The sequence below is a fragment of the Hipposideros armiger genome, unplaced genomic scaffold (assembly GCF_001890085.2).
Source record: "Hipposideros armiger isolate ML-2016 unplaced genomic scaffold, ASM189008v1 scaffold_86, whole genome shotgun sequence".
Lineage (NCBI taxonomy): Eukaryota > Metazoa > Chordata > Mammalia > Chiroptera > Hipposideridae > Hipposideros > Hipposideros armiger.
The window spans coordinates 163,309-177,182 of NW_017731436.1; the positions used below are offsets into that span (position 1 = coordinate 163,309).

At 40.9% G+C, this 13,874-nt stretch overlaps 1 protein-coding gene across 2 annotated transcripts in view; it reads right to left on the reverse strand.

The window, feature by feature from the left end:
- Positions 1–13,874, reverse strand: part of SNX9 (sorting nexin 9) — a 97,243-nt gene that overhangs the window by 2,080 nt on the left and 81,289 nt on the right. Inside the window, exons 12-18 of one of the 2 annotated variants that reach the window (XM_019644196.1) lie at positions 12,835–12,938; positions 9,728–9,805; positions 6,865–6,941; positions 5,693–5,782; positions 3,705–3,819; positions 1,394–1,485; positions 720–853 (exon numbers count right to left, since the gene is read on the reverse strand). In XM_019644196.1, the coding sequence (XP_019499741.1) occupies positions 720–853; positions 1,394–1,485; positions 3,705–3,819; positions 5,693–5,782; positions 6,865–6,941; positions 9,728–9,805; positions 12,835–12,938 (690 nt within the window). The remainder of the gene's footprint in view (positions 1–719; positions 854–1,393; positions 1,486–3,704; positions 3,820–5,692; positions 5,783–6,864; positions 6,942–9,727; positions 9,806–12,834; positions 12,939–13,874) is intronic. The other variant, XM_019644197.1, reaches the window with a different exon arrangement.

A 13,874-nucleotide genomic window follows, 5' to 3' on the forward strand; every position in this document is an offset into this window, starting at 1 on the left:
TCCTGAGACCCTCCCCAGTCACGCCACTACAAACCGGCAGGGAGCGCATACGTTCCTTATACTATACTATAGCGTCAGCCCCCACTGCAGTTATGATGACGTGCCTATGTCTCCCTAAGGAGACCACAGGTTCCCTGAGGACACAGGTGCCTTAGTCATCCTTGGATCCTAGGCATTTGGAGTCAGTGCTTAGGATACAGTAACTGTTTGCTCCACGAACAAACACGCAAATTTTAATAATTTAAGGGTTACTTTCTCATAAAACGTATGTTAGGTCTAACAAAGACAGCGATTAAATAGTGTCCTACTGTGAATTACAATGTCATTAATAATTAAATCTCACTTGGGCTTAAGAATTATTTAACAAATCAACATTATCAGAATTTCGGGATTTGTCCTCCAGTCACTTTCGCCCACAGAACACGTGTAACCTGCTGTTCCAACACAGGCGAGAGGAACCACCCCACAGCACCAGTGAATCAGGCGGGCAGCGGGCAGCACAGGGGCCGCCCTGTGAGGGGCAATGCTGCTTCCCAGGGTTCCTTCTGTAGACTGGTCTCCAAAACCAACTGCGTCCAACACACCACTGGCAATATGCATTAAGCATGCCAGTCACAGCAAGCTTTCCAGAATTTGCTGTCGGAGGCAGGCATCCCCAGCAGTGTCTAGTCCTAAGATGACACATGCATGGATGTGAGTCTGGGGCTTGCCTGTATTACCTTGAACATACGTGAGACAATGCCGAGGGAACAGTGGAGAGCTTAGTAAGAAACATGGCAGCCAACACACGGTCCATTCTAAAGGGACAGAACCTGTCTTCAGAGCCCTGTGCCAGGTCCGTTTCCTGTACACTCTGGTACACAATGAAATGACTGTTCAGAGGTACAAAAGTTTACGTTTTCACTACTGTTTTCTGAATGAAAATATTTAAGGTTTCACGCTTTCATTTTCTTTCTGCAATTCCTCTGGTACACTGTGAAACCTTATTCACAAACAAAGGCTGCCTGTGGTGTCCTGTGCGGTGCCAGTCTCCTTCCCCAGCTGAGCCTGCAGGGGTGGCAGGGTGACCTCATCTCATTCAGCAGTGTTCCCTGAGCACAGAGAGGCTGTGGGGGAGGAGAAGGAACCACACAATAAGGACTTCTCGGGGCCTCCCAACTAACATCCGGTACCCCTTCTTCTTCAAAAGAAAGCCTTTTTTAATCCAGTGTCATTCAAAAAGGAAAAGACAGATGTAATTAAAAGATTAAACTAAGCCCTGCTCAGTATTTAGCCTCTTTTGGTTTAATACTCAGGATTAAGAAATGGAAACAGACTAACTCTCCATGGTCCACGTAAGTGAGCCTGTCCTCACCTGCATGTGCACCCCTCCCGGGGAGAAAGGCCGACTTACCGTTTCATAGAACTGCACCTGCTGCTCCAGGTACAGGCGGATGGCACTGTTGTAGTCATACATCCGGTTACTGTGAAAGTGATTCATCTCAGCTACAACCAAAACCAAGACGTCAGTCACTCCCCACCAGACTCCACACGATAGCGCTTGCTTTCTGGGCTTGTTACGATTCCTCGCCGGCTGATCGTCAACCGGACTTAGTCTGACTGGTCAGAGCAGGGCCAGCTCTTGACAAATCACTTGATAAAGAGGCTAAAAAAATAACCTGAACAGTTCACGGCAAACGACACTTTCCAGTAGATGATTTCTGTTGATTTGCATATTAAATATTATGAAACCCAATACAGAATATCATCCAAATGTGGACACCTGTTCTGACAAACTGAGCAGAAAAGTGAGTTGGTCGTATTCTCTACAGAAGACTCTAGTTCAAGTCTGTTTACGGTGGACCTAGCGAGGCACCTGGTGGGCCCGGCCATGTTCCTTCTTGCACAGCGATTGTCTCAGGAGGCTTCTCGAGGTGGCTTTGAAAGGCTGGGCAGAAGGGCAGACGCAGTGGAACGCCCGCTTCAGTAATGGCACCAGGGCCATTGGACTAGGCCAGAGGATCAGATGCCTGTTCTTCATCTTTGCTGGATGTATCAATTCAGCAAATGAATCCCTTATCGATATGTGTCTGTCAGGACCACCCTCACTGGTTCTCAACCCAGAGAGGCCGTCCTTCTCACCTCCTTTTCTTTATCACCTCTCATCTGCCTTTCCCTCATACTCTGGGCCTAGAAAGCTAAATGCTGGCATCAATTCCTACCAAAAGGTAACTTCTATATTACATTATCTGAAGTTGTACAAAGCTTCTCATATACCTATTTGGATAACCTCAAACACAAGCTCAGTATCAAATCCCCTATTTCAAACTCTTCAAAACCCATATCTGCAATCAGGTCTCCCTGTTTCTGTCCTAGTTGCCTTAGTTCTGAAAATCTTTTCGCACGTTCTCCTCTTTTTCCCATTAATTCCCTAGTCCTGAAGGTCCTTCCTGGAAAAGCCTGCACACATGCACCGTTCTCTTCCCCCAGCACCACACCTTCCTCAGGTCCTCAGAATCTCAGACTACAGGAGCTGTGCTCTTTTGGCTGGGCTGTCTGACTGACATCTGCCCCTCCAATCTGTCCATGTAACTAGCAAACCTTTGACCTTTTTTTCTCATTAAAGCCTTTTAATGGCTTCTTAATGCCCACATCAAGTCTACACTCTTCTGCCTGGCTTTCAAGGCCCTCCACAATCACCAGCATTTATTCCCTAATAACCTGTAAGTACGTTTTATTCCCAAAGGCCAATGACATAACCCTGTACCATTATTTTGTGTACTTTAGTTTGTACTAGAACATCCTAGCCTTTTCTCCTTTGCCCATGAATATTCTAACTATCCACCAAAACAGGAAAAATCCGTTCACTGCTCCTATATGCTGGAAAACACTCAAATATGTAAAAATTCATCTTTTTTTTTTTTTAAAGATTTTATTGGGGAATTGGGTAAAGGGAACAGCCAAGTTGTTGTCCTTCAATCTTAGTTGTGGAGGGTGCAGCTAGCTCAGCTCCAAGTCCAGTCACCATCTGGCTGCCCATCGGCAGCTCGTGCCGCTCAGCGCAAGGTGCCGTGTTCAATCTTAGTGGCGAGTGGGCGTAGCCCCCCATTCCATTTGGGAGTTGAACCGGCAACCTTGTTGTTAGGAGCACCAGCTGAGCCAACCTGCCACCTGTTGGCAGCTCAGTGACAGCTCAGCTCGGGCGCAGCTCACTGGCCCATGTGGGAATTGAACCGGCAACCCTGTTGCTCAGAGCTCACGCTCTTAACCAACTGAGCCACTCGGCTGGCTCCAATATCTTCTTTTTCACTAACAGTTAAACTATACCTAAATGCTACCTCCAAACGCCCTTTGTATTCCATGGTCCTGGGGCATGGAGGTTACAGATTGCTAAAACCTAAATTTGGGAACCTAGAACATTATGATAGGTGCTGATATGAAAAGCTTGAAAGGAATCTTCACTGTCTCTAAGAAATAATAAAAATGTACAAGTTTAATCAAGCTGTCATTCATAGTTATGTCAGGTAAATGTGTGAATGAGTAAATAAATATTACAGATTTTCATTAACACTGGGATCCTGCAAACAAGAGGCTTATGAGGACATTTTAAATCAGCTCTTATTTATCTCACTGTTGTTCACATTTGGATTTCTCTCCAGCAAGGAGAATAGCAACTTCTCTGGGGAAAACAATCCCTACTAGCTACACATAAGCCTCTGTCTTACCTTGTAAAGCGTAAGACATTGTGCCGACGCGTTTCACCATGTTCTGTTTGTCCTGTGGGGTGATTTTACTCGTTGCAACCAGTTTATCACTTTCTTTCACTTTTTCTATTGCTCCCTGTGAAATATAAACGAAATGGTATCAGTAAAATAAAGCTAAAGGATTAGTCATCAGTTTACAATGTAATAATGCAACATCTTTTATAATTGACTTGCTGTAAGACAGGAAAATGACACCACAAAATAAGAACACAGGAAAACTATCTAAGTGTAACTTCCTTTAAGGCACTTGGAAGCAAAAAGGTTAAGATCTTGAAAAAAAACCCAAACAAACGTAATTAAGCCAAAATACACTATTTATGCTAAAACAGAATAGAAAGCCACAGGGCACTCTATTTCTATATTTATAAGCCACTGCCAGGATACGAGCAGTTCACAAAAGGAAAACAGGCGTTAGAGGGCTTTGAGGCAGTGGGTGAGGGCCGGTCTGGCCCGTGCACACGGTACACACAGCACTCTGTCTCTTCTGTACTAAAGTGGAGGGTTTTACAGGCTGGCACTTAGTAGGTGGGCAGATTGAAAGGCTAGAACTTTACTGTGATTTCTGTAAGAAGCACCGACTCAATTTTTAAATTAATACTTAGATGATGTAGTTGTAAAAGCGGCCAAGTGTTTCCCGCTCCAGTATCATCACACTGCTCATTGTTTAGTGCTGTCTGGAAAGAAAACCGCTACTTTCATACATAAATGAGACTCCATGTCTACAACTACAACTCGGTGAATAAATTCCTATAACCAGCTAACTGTCCTGAGGTTTTCTTTTACTGAGATTTTAATTTTATTTTTTCCAGTGTTACTGAGATCTAATGACAGGTAACACTGTATTAACTTAAGGTGTGCAACATGATTTGAAATATGTATCTACTATGAAATGATCTCCACTAATAAGTCTAGTTAACACCCATCACCCTCAGTTACAAATTTCTTTTTCTTATGATGAGAATCTTGAAGATCTACTCGCTCAGCAATTTCACTTCTGGGTATATATTTGAAGAAAATAAAATTGCTATCTTAAAGAGACAGAGCACTCCCATAGTCATGTGGCATTATTTACAACAGCCGAGGTATGGAAACAACCTAAGTGTCCATCAATGGATGAATGGATAAAGAAAATGTTCTGAGTTTTATATTAAGTTATCTGAAGTTGCACAGAGGCTTTTATTTACCTGTGCTACCTCTTCGTGATACTTCAATGACAACGCCAAATGCTAAAGTGGACACATGCCAGGTATTTAGGATCACAGACCAGTCCTCTGTACAGAGTTTGCAAATAAATGCAAGTACACTGCAATATCCTAGACTATGACGGTTGATAAAATACCTGTAATTCTGAGGTAATACACAGCATTTGAAACAGAGAAAAAATTAACAAGAATCAAAATGTGAGGACACCCTAAGCCAATTTTTATTTAAACAATGTCTTTTTGATGAGAAGTATAGTTTCCATTTATTAATATAGATAAATATGAAATCAACACTGATCATTTTAATTTTAATTAAGAAACCTATCATTAGGGTGATGGACAGAATATCTTATTTTATCTTGACAGGGAAGGGTCTTGAGGACTTGTCCAACTAGCGCAGGAGTTTCACTGATAAAAGAAAGTTTATTCCTTTCATTGCTTTGAATTTCAAACACCATGATTATTTTGTTGGATACCTGCCCTAACTACATGCATAAAGGAATACTTTTCATATGTTTAGTTCCTTCAAAACAGCCTTTTTATAAAATAAAAGAGACTAAAATCTACTCTTTATACCCAAACATGTGATGGGACCTTGCTATTTAAACCCTCCAAGCACTTCCAGTGGGTTCCAGAAGCGTCTCCTGACTCCAGGGTGTGCTGCAAGGTGAGGCCCATGCAGGTGGGTGTGCGTGTAGGTCCTGATTCACCCGTGCCGTCTTCTGTAAACTTCTACAGTCAAGTTACCTTGTGAGCGCCAATAATATCTGGGAAGCAGCCAAGGAAACCTTTATATTCATGATTACATTCCATCAGGAAATGCAGGTCTTTCTTTGGCTAGAACAAGACACAGGTGGGTTGTTACTGGCTGAGGAATTCAATCAATCAAAGAAAACTGTTACACCTGAGGACTATATTAGCCAAATTATGCATTCAGCTTAGTTCTCCTATGAGAAAATAATCCCTAAGACTACTATATTCTCAGCCACAGGTTATAAAGAAAATGATAAAACATTAGATAATTTTTAAGTTGGTTGGTAAATTTAGCTATTTTAAGGTGGCCCAAAATACAAAACTATGAAGAAAAAAATACTAGTTAAGACTGTATACAAGCAAGTAAGATTTACAGTTTAATGTTTAAATTTTAGCAGAGGATATAAAAGTATTAAAAATCTGGTAATCATTTTAAGTGGCAGCTTAAACATTTTTCATGTTTCTGAATTATCATTTTTAATAGCTATGTTAAGCACAGTTCTAAAAAGACATCTTTTTTACAAGTACCAGGAGAGTAGTTAATGACCACACGAGTGTGTGTGCACTGGGCACGTGCACCGACATATTTTCCAAAGTCATCTAAAAAAAATTTTTTTTTTTAATTTGGGGATCTGAAACAACTTAGATGATCATTCCCCTTAAAGGAACTTATTTCTGTTATCTATGAAAAGAACTGCGATGGGGCTACTAGAGATGCCAATAAATGCCACCTGCTGTGCCGAAGGCCTGCCTGGTGCTGGGGCTGCAACAGGTGCTTTCTCTTCATTAGCTGTTGGATCCTGAGCTCATTACAGGGTCAACTCCACTGTCACCATGTACCAGGTGGGCAAACCCGGGTTCAGAGAGGCTGAGAGTCCCAACAGGGACTTGAGCAGCGCTCCTTCCTGTACATTCTGAGCCCTGATGGCTAAGAACGGATCCGAGCCCTGGACACTGGAAGGGCACTCATTTAGATTTCTCGATAACAATTTTATCCATCACTTTAGCTTGACCTAAGAAACACGATTACCAAAGACCCCTGACAAAGATACACAGGAATAGAAGAGGATATAGCCATTTGGAAAGGCTGACTTAAGGCAGGTTTTAAATTAATGTAGGTTAGATGGCATGAAGTCTTAATATGAATTGTATGGTTATATTAATACCTGTTCTGCCACGAGACCGGCAATTTCTTCATAAGTCTTTCCTGCTTCTGTTATTGCATCATTGAGATCGGTTTCACCTGAAAGCCATTAATTACAGTTATATCGGTGGTTATAAGTTATATTGCCTTTTCATTCATTTTATTTAAACATTTTATAATAGAGAATTTCAAACTTTTCAAAACTAGAGAAACAGTATAATGTATCCCCATCTATCCATCATGTAACTTCCCAGTTAACATCTCATAGCCAGTATTTTGTCACCTATACTATCCACTCCCACCTTCCCCTCTCACTGGCCACATAACATTTCATGTATAAATTTTACCTAGACGGGCTCTTTAAAAAATAAGGATAATACCGTATCACAATTAAGACAACTGTCCCTGATATAAATGAGCAGTGTGCAGCTTCCTGGCGCCTCACGCTAGCTGCTTGAATCAGGACATAGAAAGGTCCACACGGCATAAAGCTGATGTGTTTAAACCTACAGGTTCCTTCTCTGTTTCTTTTTTTTCTTGCAAATTTCTTTTTGGGGTGTGTTGAAGAAACCAGGTCATTGCGTTGGTACCCCCGGTCTGGGTTTTGCTGATTGTCTCTGTTGTGATAACATAGTTCTCTGTTCCCTGTATTTTCTTTACACCAGTTGTTAGATCTAGAGGCTTGATCAGATTCAGATGACACAATTTCTGGTTATTTCTATTGTATTTTGTGTGACGTTAGAAGCCACAGATGATGATCAGTTAGATCTTTGTTTTAGTATGGTTTTGCAAAATGGTGTTATTCCACTTCTATCACTCCTTCTTTAGTAGCGGAAACACTTCTATCAAGAGAAACTTTCCCTTATTAACTTTTTGGTTACCTTGAGGTATAGGAATAGGAAAAGCACGTTAAATGCTTGATTCTTCCTCTTTACAGCTTTCAGAATGAGCTGATCCTTTACCACACCCAAAGGTAAATAAGATGAACATTTTTTGAAGTGTCATTGCATTGAACATGGATTTAAACATTTTGATAGGCTTCATCCCACAGGAATTATTTGCACTAATGCTCAGATCTTTTCTTCACTGGCCATCAGTGACAGGCTCTTCAAACTGGCTCATCAGAGTTCTTGTGCTAAAGAGGAGCCCGGCTCACTGTGCTGGAACACGGGATTTAGAGGTTTCCATGTGTGATGCGGGGGTGTTTCTTCCTACCGGATTGAAAAATTGGTTCTAGGCCTTTTCGGTGAACAGAGCACAGCAAATTGTAGTATTTTTAAAAGAGGAAAACACATGATGAGCTCATATTGCTATTTCCAATTCAAATTTAGGATGACAGGGCTTTCCATATATATTTTTATACTTTTGATTTTTACATTTATCTCTTTTATTTTAAAATCTTAGTGTTAATGACAGTAACGTAATTACATATTTGCTTTACCCTATAACATATAAAACAGTTTTGGAAGTTTTAGAATCACAATACCAATATTATACTGCTAACCAGGTGATTACTGAAAACAATTAAAATTTTTTGCCATTTTTTACACCATAAGCCACCTGTTACTAGGGATATAGTCAAAACATAATGTTTTAGGTGATTTGAAGTAATTCTTCTTTATGTGGTTATACCTTCATCTTTATGTATCAAATAATTTGTTTTTTTTTGCTTTTGCCTCTTATGATATTTTTTAACATTTTAATTTAAATTTGTTTTCTAATAATTATGTAGAACATTCACATGGTTCCAAGTCAAAGCTACAAAAAAAGATATGATCAGAAGTCTAGCTCCCACATCTGTCCCCTTCTTCTCCCATAGGTAACCCTTTAAAAACTTATTATATTTCCATGATAATCCACAAGAATATGAAATGCTTCATGAAATTGTGCAGGGGCCATGCTAATAGTCTCTACTGTTCCAATGTTAGTACATGGACTAGTAAAGGGAGCATGGACAGTTATAGTTAATATAATCCGAGATTTCCTTAGGAACGGAAAACATTTGCATTATTGCAAGATCAGAGTGTAGCATTGCCCAAACATACCAGCACATCTGTACCAAGGGAGACGTGGTAAGACACAGTTCTCAATGCTGCTGACCTTCACTTGAAACGGGAGAAAGTAGTCGCTGGGGACTTGAGTTCATATGTGGGAGCCCTAGGTCCTAAATTTTGGCTAGTTTCTTATTCCTGAAAATACTCAAAAACTGACATCTGAAGATCTGTTTTTCCTGGGTATCAGGACGAATACCCTGGTGAAAGTACAAATTCTATCATTTCTGTGACAGGATATACTCAAACTTAATAGGTACTACTCACCTGACAAATACTTTTACTTCCTACCTGCTCCATAGGCCAAATTAAGGAAACATAATCCAAAATATAAAGGAAAACAGCTAACCTGTTCTCTCAAGTGTTGTCGATATAAATACACAATGAACTTGAAATACCTCAGGTAAAATATACAATGTGGGATAAACTGAAAACAACTGTTAAGCTATGGGGAGACTTATGGCAACATGAGTTTATTAGTAAAAATTTTTCCCGCCAAATGGCCTTGATGAGATCTGGCTTTGTAATGGGAAGACTTGACTTCAGTTTGGCCAAGACATAAAAGCAAAGGCAGAATGCTACATATAACAGCCACCAGTTTTATAAAGACACAAGAGCGATGCAAAAAAGGGCAAAGAAGCTAGCAAGAAAACACAAACAACAACCCTTCACTTTTCTCGAAAGTAGTAAGGTGAGGTTGCAAGTCCTGAGTGGAGCAGCCCAGCCGGTTTTGAGTGTCAATGCCAATAGCTGCAGAGCTCGTTTGTCCACACGAGCCTGAAGGGGGCAGTCTGAGTAAGACAGGAAAAGCTCAGGAAAGAAAGAAAGACGTACCTTGATAACCACTAGAACTGAACACAGCTGCTAAACTCTGCAAGGCCTTTCCTATCTTCTGATATTCCTTGGGTAATGCTAAAAGAGAAGAAATAAAAAACTGTCAACTAGTCCTCTGAGTAAAAACTGAAATGGGTTTCAACTACTTTCTAAGAGATTACTTTTATAATAAAAAAAATCTGAAGTGATTCAAAAGTCTATATCCTTTAATAAAATGATTTTTTTTAATTAATGATTTTTTTCAATTTGTAATTAACCGGTGGTTCAATTAATGGTGGATGCTATTATTAACAACTGCCACCATTGCCCACATTCTCACTCACCGAATGAAATCAAAGTGGATGGGAAGGTCATTTAGAAGGCAATTTCTAGTTTACAGAGAGCTTCCACACAGACCGCCCTGCTTAATATCACAATGGCCCCCCTACCAGAAGCAGATACACCATCTCCAATTCATGGGTTAGGAAAATAAGGACCAGGTAAGTAAACTTGCTTGCCCAGACTCACATGCCAGTGAATAGGGGCTCTGGCACTTGTGATTCCAAATCCGCTGCTTTTTCCACTGTGTTATGTATGTATGAATGGTTATTTACAAAACAAAGCTGAAAGCAACACAGTGTGGAGGAAAAAAAAGGTAGTGAAACTTCACAGGACCAGGGAGGAGGGATTTTAGAATCTGTACAAGAAGATTAACTGATCTCTAAGGTTCCTTCTAGTGCTGAAATTCTGGGATGGTAGGATCATTTTGGAGAACTTCCTAGAGAAAAGTTTCTGCATCTTAGGCTGTTTTCTTTGCATCTGTATATAGTCCCTTTAAACACATCTTTGTCTTCCAAAAGAAATTATCTGCATGTGAAAAATTAATGTAGTATTAAAAAATTAAAATAATTCAAATGTCTAGGCCAGAGAAATCTGAAGTATGGTCCATAAACTGCAGTAATCAGGAAACACAAATTCAAACTTTATTAGTTTGATTTTAATAAATTGTTTACCATTTTGTAACTCAGTTTTTGCCTCTATACTCGGTATCAGACATGTTCTATATGCTTCACCACACGGAGTGTGTTAGATTTCTCAGTTTGCAGATGAGGATTCTTAAAAACTCTTTTGTGAGAGTGAAGATATAAGAAGATATGCCCAAATCGAATCCTAAGCAAAGTGCCTCAACCCGCCCCCCGCAAAAAGAGCAGCCTTAAGCCGATATTTCTCTATTTCATAAATTTGGCTTTATGGGTTGGTTACATAAGACATGAAGTTGACGAGATGTTAGACATAGGGATTTAATTCTTTAAAAAAAAATCATAATCTCAGGTTTTTGTGATATCCTTAAAAAAGTTCAACATTTGTACTCATTCATTTAAAATATTTCTAAAAAATAGGAAATAGCTTTCCAAGAACATACAGAATTAATCGATTTGTTATTCTGGCTTCATAAGAGTTTACAGCTAAAATTAATTGTTTTAAAAATGAAATGAGTTCATTTCTATTTTAGAAGTGTCACTCCCCTTTTGCTCACGAGTTATTCCTTGAGGCAAATCGAAACAAATTCTAGTGCTGTACTTGTGTACATTATTTCCTCAAGCTTAGCTCTGTCTTAAGGATGCAGCATCATATTCCTTTGCTATGGAAAAGCAACAGCTGTTATTCTTCCGGTGTCTGCCCTCAGGCATGAACAGCCATATACTACAAGGGTTTCATTGATATAAAATATGTGGATGATAGAGGACAGTGTGAGGCATTCATGATCTTGTTTTTTCTGCAAAGGGTCAGACAATAAATATTTTAGGCTTGGTGGGGCCACAGGTTTCTGTTGAAACTATTCAACTCTGCCACAATAACATGAAAGTAGCCACAGATAATATGTAAATAATGGGTATGGCTGTGTTCCTATAGCACTTTATTTACAAAAACAGGTAAGACGGATTTGGCCTGTAGGCCAGTGATTCCCAAGTCCTGGGCTTAGATTTCAGAATTCCTATTAACTTTGCTCTACTATTTTAATAATTCATCCACAAGTCACTCCACATTGTTTCTTGTTCATTAAAATTGTTTTTTGACTTCAAATTCTGATTCTCTTCCATTATTTGGAGGAAAAATACCACCTTTAAATAAATCTTTACAAAAACAGATAATTTAACCTCCTTCCTATGCTGAGCATCAAAATACTGATATAATTTAAAAGTGGGTATGTATTACTTTTATAATTCAAAGCAGAAGCCATTTTTATTTTTTAAAAATAACTGCAGACAGCCAGGATTCCTACAGGCTCTAGTGACACACCAGCAGTTCCTTTACCTCCTGAGGTTAACACAGGCCAGCCACAAGGAGGGCTGTTTTCTCCTTGGGACCCAGAAGGCTGTGCTGGCAGTGAGGGCAGCATGGATGGACAGCGGGGAGAAACTCCCGGTCCTCCAAGGCCGGGATCTGCGTGAACGCTACGCCACAGTGGTCAGGCTGTGGAGCCTTCTGAGCCTCAGGGAGAAACAGGGCAGATGCTGCGGGAAGGTCCCGCCGCTGGACGCCTCATCCCTATCCTGGCCTATGTGACACCAGAACTGTATGGTCCTGGGGAATACAGGAAACATGGTCAGCAGAATGGCAGTCTCCAAAGGGAAGGGATGGGGACCGGAAGTCGAGGACATGGAAACAGCAGGCAGGAAGCCATAACTGACAGTGCTGCTAGTCTGACTCATCTTGTGTTTTCTACTACCAATTACACAGATTTTCCTAAAAATTAGGGCCTCAGTCAAATATATAACATCTTATCAATGGATAAAGATTAAAAAGTAAAATTGTGAGATTAAAAATAACCACAAGCCCTCTAAACAAGCAGAAAAGATTACTTTCCCATAGATTACAAAACTCCAAATAACTGGAAATATTTAAGCGAACATGACGTTTTCTATGAGAGTTCTTGAAGTGACTTTGTTCGAGCCAACTGTCTGTTAATTTAACTCGGGCTGAGAAGAAAGGGTCATCACTTCAGGTCACTAAATGCCTTTCTCTCAGGCAGTACAGTTCCCCAGTGTGACAAAGGCTGTAAAACAGAACCTGCCCCGCCTCCTGCGAGCCCCGCCTGGCCGGGACCTCCCGCGAGCCGCACTCACGTCCTGTGCAGCGCTTCCAGTGCTCCTGCCCCACCGTCAGCAGCTCCTTCACGCCGTCATCCATGGCTTTGGTGAATCTACCAACAGCATCGCACTTCTGTTCTCTGTAGGGCAAAAACACAAGAAGGCACGGACTGAGCTTTAGCTACCAAATGTTTAGTGGTGGTGGAAGTAGGGAAATCCAACGTGGTCGGGGAGATCACGCTGAACGTCCCCAGGTACTTTGTTTGCTTATAATAACTGCCCTTTAACTAAATTGGTCCTAAAAACAGGCTTCATTTAGGTTTTTAAAGAACTACAGTATTACGTTGGTTTGTGAGCATAATTTGTTCCAGAAACAAACTACTCGTATTGTAAGACATCGCTCGTGTACCACGTTAAAATGTATTAGAAATGTTTGCTCATCTTGCGGAACACTTGCAAACCAAGTCACTTGTAATGCAAGGTTTAACTGTACTTAAAAATGTGTCATTTATACTTATTTATACTGCCTTCCTTCCTGCTCAATTTCTTGTGAATTTTAAGTAAAATTACTCTAAAGTAAATAAAATCCTGATTTCTTGAATATCTTATTAGTGAAATTTGATCACTGGTGGTAACAATACAGGTGGGCCAGCCAAGTGGCTCAGCTGGTTAAGAGTGCGAGCTCTGAGCAACAGGGTCACCAGTTCGATTCCCACATGGGCCAGTGAGCTGTGCCTGAGCTGAGCTGTTGGCAGGATGGCTCAGCTGGTCAGAGTACGTGCTCCTAACAACAAGGTTTCCGGATTGACTCCCGCATGGGATGGTGGGCTATGCCCACCCGAAACTAAGACTAAACATGGAACCTTGAGCTGAGCGGCAGCGAGCTGCCAACGGGCGGCCGGATGGTGACTGGACTTGGAGCTGAGCTAGCTGCGCTCTCCACAACTGAGACTGAAGAACAGGGCCGGCCGAGTGGCGCGCTGGTTAAGAGCTGGCTTGGGATGCCAGAGGGCCCCGGTTCAGATCCCACATATGAGGGCCAGTGACACTGCCCTCTACAACTAAGATGCTGAACA